Raw genomic sequence first — 15,601 nt, 5'->3', positions numbered from 1 at the left:
TTAAAAAGAGGGGGGAAAAAATCATATTTTGACCATTTTAATGAAATGAAATTGTGTAAGTCTCTGGCAGTATTAATTACAGCTGTGAGAAACACATTTCCATCCATGCCAGCAAAATAGCAAGGAATCAAACATCTGGCAGAACTTCTGAAGAAGGTGATGAACCATTTCACTCCTCAAAAATTTGCATTTCCAAAGATGAGGATATATAGGGTAAGACAGCTACCTATGGCCTCCACAGAGCCATTAAAGGTGCCAAGAGGAAATTCTGGATCAAGTTTGAATCTCGAGGCAATGACAGGGACACCTGTAGACCGTGGCAAGGCTTGCCGCTATAACGGGCTACAAAGCAAAGTTGGGCAGTTTCCATGGCAACAATGGGTTCCTGTCCATTAACTGAATGCATTCTACGCCCTCTTTGAATAAAAGGTCAGTGGAGGAAGTCACCCGCCCAGCTAGTCTCGAGTGTGCTGTACCAACGGTTACTGTGGCAGACATATGATAGGCCTTCATGAGAGCTAATCTGCGGAAAACAATTGGCCTGGATGAAGTCCTCTAGCTGTCAAAAGAACCTGTGCAGACCAGTTGGCAGTGGTATTCACAGACATCTTTAACCTCTCACTACTCCATTCTGAAGTCCTCACCTGCTTCAAAAAGACCATTATCATCCCGGTGCCAAGGAAACATAAGATAGCATGCCTGACTGACTAGTGGCTCTGACATCCACCATCATGAAGTGCTTTGACAAACTGGTTAATGGCGTACATTAAGTCTAGCCTCCCAATCCGCCTCGATTAACTACAGTTTTTCCGATTGTCGCAACAGATCTACAGCAGATGCCATCTCACTGGCCCTCAACTCATCTCTGGAACACCAAGACAATAAATGACAATAGGCCTAGTGAGTATTCTATTTATCGTCTATAGCGCCACCTTCAATAACATAATCCCATCCAAACTCATCTCCAGACTATTGGATTTAGGAATCAGACCCCTCTCTGCCACTGGATCCTCAACTTTCTGACCCACAGACCACAATCATTGAGGAGAGATGGCAACACCTCTTCTACAATAATTCTACAATAAAGCTTTGCACTCTTTCCACAGCCCTTCACACACATTTCCCTTTAACACTGCGGGTCTCTGCTCAGAGCTCAATATCAGCCAAATTATAAGGTTACAGATTAACGTTCTGATTTCGCAGACATAAAGAACTACAGATGCTGGTTTACAAACAAAAAACACGAAGTGCTGGAGTAAACTCAACGGGTCAGGAAGCATCACTGGAGGTCATAGATAGGTGACGTTTCCATTCGCGACCCTTCATCAGACTCATGTTTCGGGCCAGGGGATATGAAGAAGAGAACCAACCTGAAAATGTGTCAATCCATGTCCTCCAGAGATGCTGCCTGATTAATCTCCATCCCCATACCTTATAGATGTGGGATGAATCTGGAGCACCCGGAGAAAACCCACGCAGACACAGGGAGAACGTGCAAACTCCACACGGAGGGCAGGGTGTGAGGCAGCAGCCCTACCAGCTCCGCCACTGTGCCGCTAATAGCAGAGAAGCCAAACAAGTCCTGTGGCAAATTAAGCAACTGACCTGAAATGTTAAGAGTGAAAGAAAAGTCAAAGGAAATAAGAAGGCTTGGAAAGTGGGGGGTACTAAAATGAATTGACTGCATAACTGTTACTGTACATCACAAAGTAAATTAAGTGAAGTGCTTTAGAACATTTCTGGAGACCTAAGAAGGCAATGTATGAATACAAGCTACTCCTTAACCTAGTGAGAATGCAGGAAAGAAAAAGTACATGGGCTGGAATAGATGGAGCTCAAGAATTCTGGCAGATGTTTCATACTGATGGGAATACAAAATGCAAGTACATGCATCACTGTATAAATTAAGATGCCGCAGATTATGGTGTCTCTTGTTACTTGGCATTGAAATAGACACTTAGTGTTCCCTATAAGGATGCTGAGCAATTCTGACTCAATCTCCTAAAAATGGACAAAGTATTCAACTGTAATCAAGTCTGTTTCTCCCCGTAAATTGCTTACAATGAACCCGTGTCCATTTTGCTTTGAATGTATATGCGAGTCATATATTTAATGCTTCCTATGCAAAGGCAGCCGTGGCTGAAGGATGTAGAATCACAAAGATATGGCTACAATGTAGTGGCACTTTCCCAATCCTACTTGCATCCATAAAAATTCAACATTTTTTGTAGCTTTTAAAAACATTTTCATTGAACTTTTCAGATGCCAAACCAATGATGGCTTTAAAATCTGGTCGCTGCTATGACTAAACGTGGGCTGGCCACAGACATTGAACATGACTCAAAACGAAGTCAAGAGAACGCCTTTCAAGTCCCCTTTCTTCTCGGATGTTCAATTAAACATGAGGAAACGTGTCAGTGGGAGTCCAACAAGCAGAACAAACAGTTTGGTGGGCGAGAAATTATTCTTATGGACGGGGGGGGGTTGGGAATAAAAGACAAAGCAGTGGAGTAACTCAGAGGGTCAGGCAGGTCAGGACTGGGACTTGACTTTTTCCTACATTTATAATGGATTATTATAGGCAGCCGTCTAACAAAGCACCTGCCTCATCAGCCTTCTTCGGAAATAGTTGTGGTAATCAGGCACACAACAGATTAGTCATGGAAGTGAGATTCCATTGCAAGGCTGTGATTATACTGATATACTAAGGACATTACTGTAGTCTGAAGCTGAGCAGGACTGCCCCCACCTGGTTCTATTCCTATGTGCCCAGATATAGCCAGAAAAAAATCTCTTGAAATAGCATCTCCTGGCATGCCCTGCATGTTCCCGCTGTGCTGAAGGTCAATAACCATAAAGTTGCACTGCTTGCGGAAATTCCTGCGGAAATCCTGAGAGTGGTGACAGCCGTGCACTGCAGAACGATGAACATCAAACACTCTCAGCTGCATCTATGCACATGCGCAACAATTTAGAGTCCTAGCATGTGGGATAAAGGCCCATCGGCCCTACCAAAACCAAATTAAACTTGCCCACGCCAACCAACATGCCCCATCTACCCCCGATCCACCTGCCTGCTTTTGGCCTATATACCCCTGAAAACACATGAAAATCCACACAATCGGGGTTCAGTTCAAATTTAATCGAGGAATCCAACAGAATTTCTCAGATTTAGAATGATATTGGCAATTTATAAGGTTAAAGTTGTCGTGCAATAACTGGCGGATGTTTTACTTTGCTTCACAAATTTGGTCCCAATGTGAAACTGAGTTTCATTATAGTTTGTTCAGGCTCTATATATCTAGTGTCATTGATCAGAGATGAGAATAATGATAAAGAAATGTGACTTTTCAGCCTCATTTCCATGCTAACCAAAATTAGAAAAATATTTTTTCCTTGTGGATTTAAAATGTACATCCAAGTACCTTTACTGCAAAGAGGATTTCTGCTTCTGTCACAGAGTCATAGAATCGTACAGCATGGAAACAGGTCCTTCAGCCCAACTTGCCTATGTCATTCCCCTGTTATTCCTCCAGACTGTGGGTGGGAGAAAAAAGGTTCTTCACTACTCCATAGTAACCCTCTATTAATTACTTTAAATCTATGCTCTGGTGGTCCTAATGTGAAACTAAATTTCAGAAGCATGATAGGACGTTCGGGTCCCATGCATCTAATGTGATGGACCAGAGATTAAAGTTATGATTCAGAAATGAAGCTTTTCAGCCTCATCTATGACCCTCAGCACAGAGCCTTGGGGCATCTCCTGTGTCTTATCCATTTGCTATGTGTTGCAATATCAATGGGAAACACATACATGGAAGCTACTGACATATGTCAGGAGGAGGAGGAGCCATCTTGGTGAACGGCTGCTAGCCAGCAGCCGTCCGTTTTAAATCCGTTTTTTTAATAGTTTTTAGTGAGTCCTGTTTTTTGTTTGTAGGGGATATGGTCTTTTTAATGTGGGGGGTAGGTGTAAACTTTATTTCTAGGTCCCTACCTGGTCGGTGTGGCAGCCTTTTCTCCGGGCTGCCCGTCGACCCGTCCTCGTGGCCTACCTGCGGGCTTGGAGCGCCGTTCCCTGGCGGGGACCGCCCAGCACCTCGGCCTCGGCGGCGGCACAGCATTGGAGCACTGGAGCGGAGCGGGCGACGCCTTGCCTGGGTCGCCGCGCTGGAGCGACGCGCTGGAGCTCTGGCGAGCTGGACCGCCGAGAGCAACATCTCCGGGCTGCGGGTCTGCGGAGCGGAGAGGCGGCGCCGACATTTTCATCGGGAGCCTGGGTGCTCCAAACCGGCGCGGCCTTGTCGGCTTCAGCAGCTGCGGGATCCAACTAGGAAGCGGCCGTTCCAGGCGGCCCAGCCGCCGAAAGGACTCTCCCGACGCCGGGGCAAGACCACCCTGTGAGAACGGCCAGGGATATCGGGCCTCCGTAGAGGCAATTGCAGTGGCCTGAATAGGCCTGACTTTGGGGTGAACATGGGGTGGGGACTGGACATTGTGCCTTCCTCCACAGTGCTATCCACTGTGGGGGGATGATTTTTTTGTCTAATTGTAGTCCTGTAGGTCTGTGTCCAAAATGGCTGCCGTGAAGAGAGAGTGGACGCTGGCGCGCTTTGGCTGCCGCTGCTCCCTCTTCACACTGTGTTTTTGATTTTCTGTTTTTGGATTGAATTCTGTTTTTAATTTGTGTCTCTGTGATGTCTTTATTACTTGTTATATTCCGATTATATGTTCCGATTACTATGTAAGGTGTTCTTGAGATGTCTGAAAGGCGCCCATTAAATAAAATTTATTATTATTATTATTATATGTTGATGAACTTGGCTCTTCCACTGCTCCTCTACGCTGCCAGTGCTGCCAAACCATTTGTTTTGTACGGGCCACAACTTCCACAACTGACCATCATTCTTCCAATTCCAGACCAATCATTTCATTACCCCCTGATCCCCTCCCCATCATTATTGCATGTATAACTTGTCTACACACTCTGGTGTCTTACTCAAGGAGAGCTTCCAACCTCCGTGGTTTCACCAATACAAAGGATTCTCCAACTGCGTCCCTCAGTTAACCTGAAACTTCCATCCAAATGTGACTTTTCCAATGGATTATTTAATCCAAACCTGTCTATTCCAATTCCTCGCAATTTAACTACATACCGTGCCCTCCATAGTGTTTGGGACAAAGACCCATCATTTATTCATTTGCCTCTATTCTCCACAATTTGAGATATGTAATAGAAGGAAAAAAATCACAATGTGGTTAAAGTGCACATTGTCAGATTTTATTAAAGACCATTTTTATACATTTTGGTGGTTGGATACTTTACCACGGCGGCCGCGGGTGGTGGGGGAGGCCCAGGCCCCGTCTCTCTCTCCCTCATCACTCACCCCTCTTCTCTGCCCACCCTCTGCGGCAATGGTGGTCCCGTCTACCCGACACCCGAGTCCGTCTCCTCCGCCGCCGCCATTGTGGTAACTCCCTCCTCCCCACCCCCAAGGCAGCGTGCAGGCAGGCAGGGACAGGTCGAGCGGCAGCAGCGGGCGGTCGGACAGGGACGGGCCGAGCGGTGGCTGAGCTAGAGTGGGCAGAGGTAGGGAGAGTCGGGTTGCAGGGTGGCCGAGCAGTTTGCGCGGAGTTTGACTGACGCACACGTGCACGCAGCAAACTGGTCCAATCGTCAAGTCAACAGGATCTAAACCACAGCCAACAATGAATGTTTTGTGGAAACTGCAGATGCTGCTTTTTATGGATGGAGGGAGGGAGTAATTGAGGGTAGGGGAAAGGAGGGAGGGGAAGGTGAGGGAGGGATTGGGGGAGGGGAGACGGAGAGGGGAAAATCCTGGGGAGGTGAGGAGGGAGTGGGGGAATTGAGGGAGAGGAAGGGGTAGGGAGGGAGAGGGGAAAATGGGGGAGATGAGGAGAGTGGGGGAATGGAGAAGATGGGGGGGGAGATAGAGGGAGGGGAGGGCAGTGGGGGAGGTCAGGAGGGATAGCGGGGGGGATAGGGGGAGGTGAGGAGTGGGGATAGAGGGATGGAGGGGGGTAGGGAGGGGAGAGGAGGTATGGAGGGAGGGAGGGACTGAGGGTAGGGGAAAGGAGAGCGAGGGAGAGATTGTGGGATGGGAGGAGGAGAGGGGAAAGAAGAGGGAGGGTGAAGAGGAGGGGGAGGGAATGCTGGAGATGAGGGGAAATGAGCTGTGCCTGCGCAGTTGGGGGCTATGCGTGAGTGATGCAATATTGCGTTGGGGGGACGGGTTGCATTGGGGGAAGGGGTGAGTGGTGGAATATTGCATTGGGGAATGGATTGCATTGGGGAACCAGGCCTCCTGTGTGACAAGGACCCAACGGGTCCCTCTGTCTAGTTCTTCATAACTGGCTGCAAGTCCAGGATCCGCTTTAATCGTTTCTTTATTATCACATGTACCAATGTATACAGTTCAGCAAAACTATCACCATACATAACCACAATCCCTTGGTTAGTACACGATGTACAGAACAACCACGGAGTCTATATGCAAGAGACATCATCTCTCCACAGTGTTGCCTCTCCTCCATCCTCCCAAAAATATTGACGTTCCTCCACTCTGGTGACAGTATGACGCCAAAAAGGATTTGACTCATTCTTCACTGCATTTGTTATTCGAGATATTTTTTTACAGCAACGAGAAAATGTAGCATTTAAAGCAATCCGGGCTGTTGGGTAAACAGGGATATGGAAACATTTGAAAAAAATTGAAGTGTCATGAATAAGTTTTATCATTCGGTAGCCTGTTCCAAGACATAAAACCCACTGGTGTTGAGTAATTTAGCTATTTTTAAACTAGAGATACCAGAGACTGCAGATGTGGGAATCTGGAGCAAAACAGACAAACAGCTGGAGGAATTCAGTGGGTGAAGATGCATCTGTGAAGGTGTGGTCGAGGTTTGAGTCGAAACCCTGTACCCCTTTGCCTTCACAGATGCTGCCTGACCCTCTAAGGTTATTCTAGAAGTTCTTATGCTTATTTTTTAAACCAGTAAGTTTAGTTTAAATTAGATTATTGTTGTCACGTGGACTAAGGTACAGTGAAAAGCTTTTGTTACTGTGCTATCCTGTCAAGTTAAGTAAATCACAATAATATATGTTGTTTCTTTTATTTGACTTTGCGTTTGTGAACTGCTTTCCTTAATGCATCCGATTAAAGATTTGTGAAAAGAAACACGTTATTTCTCAGTTCATTGAAAAGGTTCGGAATGATTATTTCCAGTGAAAATCAAAAACACAAGGTGGGGTAATTTTTGACTCCATGTGCATTCACTGCCAACCTTGTCCCTTTGGCCCAGCTGAATTGCAGACATGGATACAACATGGATACAAACTCGGGAATACATTTAGACAGTTGTGACTGAATCTGTCAATAAAATGGGTAATTATCAAAGAGCAGCTAAGAAGTAATTCAAAGCACACAAGAACAGACAAATGAAGACCGTTTGAAGCAAGAGTCGGGGATGATTCAGAGCATTGCAATGCCTTCTCGCAGTGACGGAGTGGTCAACACCATGGAATAAATGTGTAGGAAGGAACTGCAGATGCCGTTTTAAACCATAGATAAGACACACATAGCTGGAGTAACTCAACGGGACAGGCAGCATCTCTGGAGAATATGGATAGGTGATATTTCGGGTCAGGACCCTTGTTCAGTGATTGTGGGAGGTGGGGGGGGGGGTCAAGCGGGGCTGGAATTTTCCAATTTTAGATAACTACATAATCCTCTCTAAACCCCCCACATTCCCCATAAGTGCATAGATATACCAAGAGTGCTCTGCCTCTGTATGGACAATGTATGCCAACAAGGTAAAACCCATTCATGCGGCCTGCTGCGCAGTTGCCTAGATACAAGTCGAAATACATCGTTCAAAGACTGGTCTCTAAAAGCAGCTTGCTTTTGTTGTTGGTCCAGAAAGTAAAGTTTCAGGAAGTGCATGGTTAATTAAAACATTTTCTCCAGTGTATAGAAAAGCTGTGAGTGCTGTGTATTTGCAGTATTGTCCTAAAGTATAATCAGTCCCTTCACTGTCACTGTGCTCCCACCTTGCTTTCTTTGATGAGTTTCGAATGCGCAGGAAAATGCTGTGGATGCAACGTTAAATTTTGAAATGTTGTTGAATTATGGTTCCAATCAAAGGACTTTTTGTTTTAATCATGGTGTTACACAACTTGCCTTTTCCCCCAATGGGACTTTATGCAAACATTCTCAATTTATAAAGATCAGTTGTTCATACCCTCAAGATCAAACCTTTAACTACTCATTACTCACCCACGTTAAAATGTTCTCTACAAACTCAAGTGTACATGGGCCATATTAGCAACAATTCAGCAAAGTATGCTACACCATAAACTACAGCATAACCACATTCATAATGAGTAAAGGGGCTTAAGTTGAATCAATGCATGATAATTCTTTGTGTACTGTCTCTGGAAAAATCTGCTTCTGTTTTACACCATATTCATTGTACTCTTTTATTTATGTAGTCATGTATAGTATGATTGTTGCCATAATTGGATTAGTATAATTGTGGTCATATACAGTATTTCACTGGATTGTATGCAAATTCAAGCATCTCACTGTAACTAGGTTACATGCAACAAGTTTATTATTGTCACGTGTAGAGATACAGCATACAGCTTTTGTTTGTGTGCTATCCAGTAAAAAAAAAGACTATACATGGATACAATCAAGCCATCCTTGATAGTGCTATAATCATAACTATAATGACAAGTAAACTGGACTCTTCAAACCATGGTTTTTGGTGGTAACTAGATTAACAGTTCCCTGCCTCTACTTCCATCAACCTCTGAAAGAGACTCTTGTCTCTCACCTTTGTTGTTCTAAAATCAAAAATAGTCACCACGGAGTTTAATTATTTCTATGCAGTTACGTCCTCACACCCTCTGGACCCAGTATCATTTGATGCCAAGGCTCCAAAACACATACCTGCTCTGGTCCCCAGCTTGGACATGCTGAAGCAGAATAAAATGCCCAATGAGATTAAAATTAGATATGCAGTTCTTTATTTTAAACAACCTGCATGCTATAGTTCTAAATGCTTTTTGTTATTATTCCACGAAAACAGAAATAAATCTAGCATCGTGTTCATTGTAGAAAGAAAAAACTGCAGATGCTGGTTACTATACAAGAGGAGACAAAGTGCTGGAGTAACTCAGCAGGTCAGGCACCATCTCTGAAGAACATGGATACGTGAGGTTTCGGGGTGAGACCCTTCTTCAGACTGTTCTGCAGAGATGGTGCCTCACGTGCTAAGTTACTCCAGCACTCTGTGTCCTTTTCTGCCATATACCACAAAAATTACGACTTATGTGGAAACATTTTCAAAAACATAGATTTAACAGTGTATGTTCTTTTTGTAATGTTAAGTAATGGAATAAAAGAGCTGAGACTCACTGCATCTGTAGATTTCTTCTAATCCGTCCACTGAAGCCAGAGAGAAAAGTTTATAACCAGAGCTTGTACCGACTGCCAAAGACCTAGAGAGCAAAAGCAAGAAACCTTATCACATACAACCTGATACACTTTCATTCTATATTAATTTAATTATGAGAAGTGCTGACTTTTCCACTATTGCCTCTGTTGAAGATCAATAGTTCCCAACATGCTAACAATGCAGCTGGAGATAGAAATTGCCTTTCTTACTCCCAAACTGCATTTTGGATATTGATCCAGAACCTTTAATCCTCAATATCATGAGGTACAGGTATCTCAAACTTAGATCATGAGTTGCTGCTTATTTATTGGTCATCAAATGCAAAACCTTTATGCAGTTTCCGAATCATCTTGCTTCATTCCGGATATTTGACCAAGTACCGACCAGCAAAAGTCACACTTGCACACTTTCCGCTGTTTCTGTGTTAGATGCACAATTAGATATGGAGTTTCCCCCCTCTCTTGGAGCATTGGGAGGAAAATGGTCCTAGGAATGATGACTGCTGGACACTCCTGAGGCAATTCGATCCTCCCACCTGAGACTAGGAACCATCCAAGTTAAGTCCTTTATCCCAGAAACACCCTATCCATGGTGACTGCTGGACAATCTAATCGATCTCCCTCTTGACCCTCTAGTCAAACCAGTTGGAGGCTCTGCCATATCTCAAGTGATCAGGTAAGTGGCCAGTATTGAAAACACAGGGGATGGCAGATGGTGGAATCTTGAGTAGAAAACAAACTGCTGGAGGAAATCATTGGGTCAGGCACCATCTGTGATGGGAAATAGACACATGACATTTTGGGTCGGAAACAGTGTAAGATATTGCCATTTCACCACCTGCAGTCCCCTGTGTTTTCAACCCTGGCCACTCACCTGATCACTTGATAAGTAAGGGTGTCAAGGGTTTTGGGGAGAAGACAAGAGAATGGGGTTGAGAGGGAAAGATTGATCAGCTACGATTGTACGACAGAGTAGACTCAATGTGCCAAATGGCCTAATTCTACTCCTATCTTTGGGATGAGGGAAGAAACCGGAACACCTGGAAGAAACACACGTGGTCACCAGGAAGAATGTGACACATAGCACTCAAGGTAAGGATCAAACCCGGGTCTCTGGCGTTGTGAGGCTGTACCACCGTCCATATAGTTAAATTACCAATTTGCAATTTAAGAAAAAATCTAGAAATGTTGAAGAACTGCAGTTCTCTGCAAAGCAAATGAAGTGAATGATAAAATCCAACATACCACCACCTCAAAACTTGAGGGGTTGATGGGGTAGTGTAAATACACTGTGGCATATTGCTTCCAAAGGAATTTGCAATAGACACATTGATATAGAAATAGGACAAAATTGACCATAGCAAGGTTAGCCCTGACGGAAATGCATTCTGAAATATTTTTGAGATATATACTAAGCAGCTTTATTACTTGAATGATTTCTCATAACTTTGTGAAATTTCCTCCGTGACAAACAGAAAGGCAATACCATCTGAGCGAGGCACAAATTCTGTTCCCTGGCCACAAAGCTCACCTCTCTCCCTGTTGACTGAACTAAATCACTGACATAAAGTGCTGGAGTAACTCAGCAGCTCAGGCAGCATCTCTAGAGAACACACATAGGTGAAGTCTGAAGAAGGGTCTGAGGAAGGGTCCTGACCCAAAACTTTACTTATCCATGTTTTCCAGAGATGCTGCCTGCTCCACTGAGTTACTCCAGCACTTTGTGCCTCTTTTTGTAAACCAGAGCCTGCAGTTCCTTGTTTCTAAATCATTGACATGTCCCACTTGTCCCAGAGAAAAGGTTTCAACTACATGCTCACTGTAATACAATTCAATATTTCAACAGTTGCAAAGATACACTTATTGCACCCACAGAAAAGCACGGCTGAAATCACATGAGGTCACATTCGAATGACTGGTGCTGACTCACTGGATAGCAAAGTTCTTTTGTTTTAGGAAGCCTAGTCGGAGCGCTCAAGAAAACAAACACTGAACTGAATGAATCGTGCAGCTTCAACTGACGACTGAAGCCAACTCATGCACATAATAATCTGTGACAGCACATAATTAATCTGCAGTGTCCTTGACCATTTATGCAAGACAGAAATCTGGTAGCTAATTAGTTATATTGTCAGATTCTCAATACCCATTAACTTTAATAACCTTACTCTTGGGAAATGTCTGTCAAATGCTGTTTTAAAATTTTAGCCAATGGATTACAAAAAAAAAAGCAAATATATATATTTCTGATAAAAATTCATGCAATTTCTAATTAAGCATAACCTTGGTGTCGTAACTCAGAATTGAAATGAATAGAATAAATTTTATTGGCCAAGTATGTATACAAACAAGAAATTTGCCTCGGTGCTTTGCTCGCAAGTAACAACACGGTATACAGTAAACAATTAAGAATAAAACATTATAATTTAAACATGTGAAGAATTAAATAAAAATACCAGAGCAAAAAGAGGCTACAGACTTTTGGTTGTTGAGTAGAGCTACTGCTCGTGGAAAAAAACAGATTTTATGTCTGGCTGTGGCGGCTTTGACAGTCTGGAGTCGCCTTCCCGAGGGAAGTGATTCAAAGAGTTTGTGGCCAGGGTGAGAGGGGTCAGAGATGATCTTACCCACTCTTATTATGTAGATGGGGCATCTTGGTCAGCATGCCGAAGGGCCTGTTTCTGTGCCGTGTGAGTCCATGACTCCATTGTGCGGTTTCACTGTCAACATCAACTCACATTATATAGCTCATGAGGTGCTTTGAGCCACTCAGAAGCATAAATGTACTCCTCTTGTACAATGTGTACCCTTGATGCCAGCCATATTCCTAACTCCAGCATTACTATCAATCCAGCGAACCAATCCTGGTTCAACGAGGAGTGCGGGGAACATGCAAGCAGTGGCACCAAGTTTACATAAAAGGAGCATGCTGAAGACAATAAACACAACCAAGGGATCAGCTCAACAGAATAGTGATCAGCAATCAAACAGCTATAGGGAGTGGAAACTCCAAGAACACCTCCTTCGTCAACAATGGTGAGGCCTAGCATTTGCAAAATGTAGTCAATTCCGTTCAGCAGGAAGGTCCGATGGGCACATATAGATAGAATGCTGTCTAAAGATGGGTTCCGACACAAAACGTCACCTATCCCTTTTCTCCAGAGATGCTGCCTAACCCAATGAATTACTCCCAGCATTTTGTGTCTATCTTTAGCATAAACCAGCATCTGCAGTTCCTTCCTACACAATTGGCAGACATATTTGATTTCCGCCTGGAATCCCCATTATCATTGAGGCAACCTCCAACCAATTCGATTCACTCAGTCATATCAAAGAAAATGGTTGGGTATTGGACACAGCAAAGGCAGTGGGACCAGATAACATTTGACTTGGTTCCAGAACCAGCTAAAATCTCGAGACACGTTCCAGCACAACCACCACACAGTCATTAGGCCAACAATGAGTTTGTCCTGTCAACAATAAACAGGAAAAAACACAATTGGATCAATAAGTTCATTCAGTCTACTCTGTCATCAGCAGTGATAGAAGATGCAGTCTATGGTGATATCCAGCAGCACACCTGTTCACCAATAACCCACTCATTGAACCCTAGTTTACATTTTGCCTGGACCACTTGGTCCAAACCTCAGAGGCTTGGTTCAAATATGGCACAAAGAGACGACACAGTGACTGTCCTCGACATTCCCGTAACGTTCAAGGAGCCCGATAAAACTGATCAATTGGTACCAAAAGGGCAACATTCCAAATGTTGAAGTAAAAGCACACACAAAGGAAGTGATGTAGTCGTAGAGGTCCATCATCCCCACCCCAGGGCATCACTGCAGGAGTTCCACTGTACAGTATCCTGGGCCCAACCATATTCATTGACGATAGGCAGGACAGGCAGCATCTCTGGAGAGAAGGATGCTGCCTGTTCCGCTGAGTTACTCCAGCATGTTGTGTCTATCTTCGGTGTAAACCAGCATCTTCAGTTCCTTCCTACACACATTCATTGATGACTTTCCTTCCATCACCAAAGTGGATATTCAATTCACTTCCTTTGTCATATTTCAAATATTTATAAATGAAATGATGTTCTGATAGGGTCAACACTGTCTTAAAATACATTTAATCTGTTTTTTCTTCCAAGGAAGATGCCCCTCGCCTTATTTTGCCTCTTCTCATGCTCTCCACCACCACTATCCCCTCCCTCCTCCACTTCCCCTCCCTGGCCCAAATCTCTACCCCTACCCCCTTTATATTCAACCCATTCTCTGCCCACCAGCCCCATTCACTTCCCTAATCCCCTCATTACCTACTCCCCTCTCCATTTCCCACTTCCCTTCCCATCCTCTATTTCCAACACTGTTCCCCTACCCCGTCCACTACCCTCCCCTTTCCCCACTCTCCTGCACCCAACACCCACTCCTCCATCCTCGCTCAATGCCCTCCCATCCTCTCCCCAACCCTAGCTTGCCGCCTCCTCTCCCCTGAATAACCACACTTCCCCACATCTGACGCTCTTGAAATCAGACCCGCTCATCCTACTTCCAACATCCATATCCCACCTTCTATCCCCTGTCCCTCCACTACCCTCTGCCAATCCTCCAACCCTTTCTTGCCCATAGTCTTTCACTGAACTGGCAAGCACCTGTGTACCTATGGTTTAACAAGCTCTTTACAAAATTCTAGGCCAGAACCATTCTTTGTCATGCAAGAAATAAACTGCATGAATTGAAGATTAAATCAATTAATATTACTCTAAATGAAACCCTGAGTTCAGTGGGTGGCACGGTTGCGCAGTGGTAGAGTTGCTGCCTTACAGCGCCAGGAACCCGGGTTCGATCCTGACTATGGGTGCTTGTTTATACAAAGTTTGTATGTGTTGTGTTCGAGGGCTAAATAATTCACAATCTACAATTGGTGTACAGAACCCGAAGTGTGTTTATTTCAAGCCTAACATGGCTGCTGCCAAACCCCTGGACGTCGCCCAGGGAACCCCCTTAGGAAACATTGATCTCGAGGCAGAGCCCTCTAGTGGTGACTCTAGGACACAACACATTTCCCTCCTTATAAACGAAGGTTAACATATAAGTCCCGTTATCCACCCAAATATGTCCATATGCAATCAGTCCAACATAACAGCTCGGTGCACATAACGTTTAAGGCTTCACAGCTGATAATCCTGCAGATATAGAGGTCTCCTCCTCTGTCGCTGAGAGCGTCGAGCGAGAATAGACTGCTCCGCTGTGTTCTCTGCTGTATGCTGACCACAATCACTGTCTTGATTGGATATTGGAAAAGGAAAAGTGTCCAATTCGTCTTCTTCCTGTCCCTGTCTACTTGCAATTAGGCGCCTCGCGTTCCATTTGGTGTTATCTTGGAGGAGGTACGCGTTCTCGCCGAATCTCCTTTTAATCTGTATCGGCTTGGAGAGTGCGCTTGCAAGCTAATGTTGCCTGTTAGGGCGGCTGATCCGTACCCAGTCGCCGACCTTGAACCGCGGCGCTCGTACTCTTCGTTTGGCATCCCAGTATGCTTTCCCTTTTGCTTGTCTGTGCGCTATAATTTCCGCCCTCGCTCTTGTGTCCGGATTTGGGTGCGATGATGGTTGAAGAGCATTTAATTTTGTTCGCAGGTTGCGCCCTATCATCAGCTGTGCTGGTGTTTTCCCAGTCAACATGTGTGGTGTGGATCTGTAGGATCGGAGGAGAATATGGATTGACCGTTCGAACGTTTTCCCCTCCGACATGCTCGCTTTTATGCTTTCCTTAATCACGCGATTGAATCGTTCAACCCCGCCGTTCGATTGGGGGTTGTATCTCGACGTCCGCTGATGTTGAATATCGTAGCTCGCGAGGAAAGTGGAGAACTGTTCAGATATGAACTGAGGGCCATTGTCCGTCGTTATGTCTGTGTGCTTAAGCAAAGTAAGAATTTCATTGTCCTATACAGGGACACATGACAATAAACTCACTTGAACTTGGACTTGAACTTGACCTCCGGCAGTCCCCACTTAGTGAACAGCTTTTCGAGAATCGCGATGATCGAGCTTGTCGTGACTGAGAAAGTAGTTGCGATCTCAGGCCACTTGCTGTGGAGATCATGTACTACCAGTA

General features: G+C 44.7%; 1 protein-coding gene across 3 annotated transcripts in view; it reads right to left on the bottom strand.

Annotated features, from left to right (window-relative positions):
• LOC116987968 (WD repeat domain phosphoinositide-interacting protein 1-like) overlaps window positions 1–15,601 on the bottom strand; it is an 82,291-nt gene that overhangs the window by 60,992 nt on the left and 5,698 nt on the right. For all 3 annotated transcript variants that reach the window (XR_004415838.1, XM_033044330.1, XM_033044329.1), the window contains exon 2: window positions 9,444–9,526. Coding sequence is in view for 2 of the 3 variants with exons in the window: in XM_033044330.1 (XP_032900221.1) it covers window positions 9,444–9,526 (83 nt within the window). In the remaining variant the exon portion in view is untranslated. The remainder of the gene's footprint in view (window positions 1–9,443; window positions 9,527–15,601) is intronic.

Source organism: Amblyraja radiata, chromosome 26 (genome assembly GCF_010909765.2).
Source record: "Amblyraja radiata isolate CabotCenter1 chromosome 26, sAmbRad1.1.pri, whole genome shotgun sequence".
In the NCBI taxonomy this organism is placed as follows: Eukaryota; Metazoa; Chordata; class Chondrichthyes; order Rajiformes; family Rajidae; genus Amblyraja; species Amblyraja radiata.
Note: the sequence above shows the minus strand (reverse complement) of the source record. Positions and strands in the feature narration are given on the sequence as shown.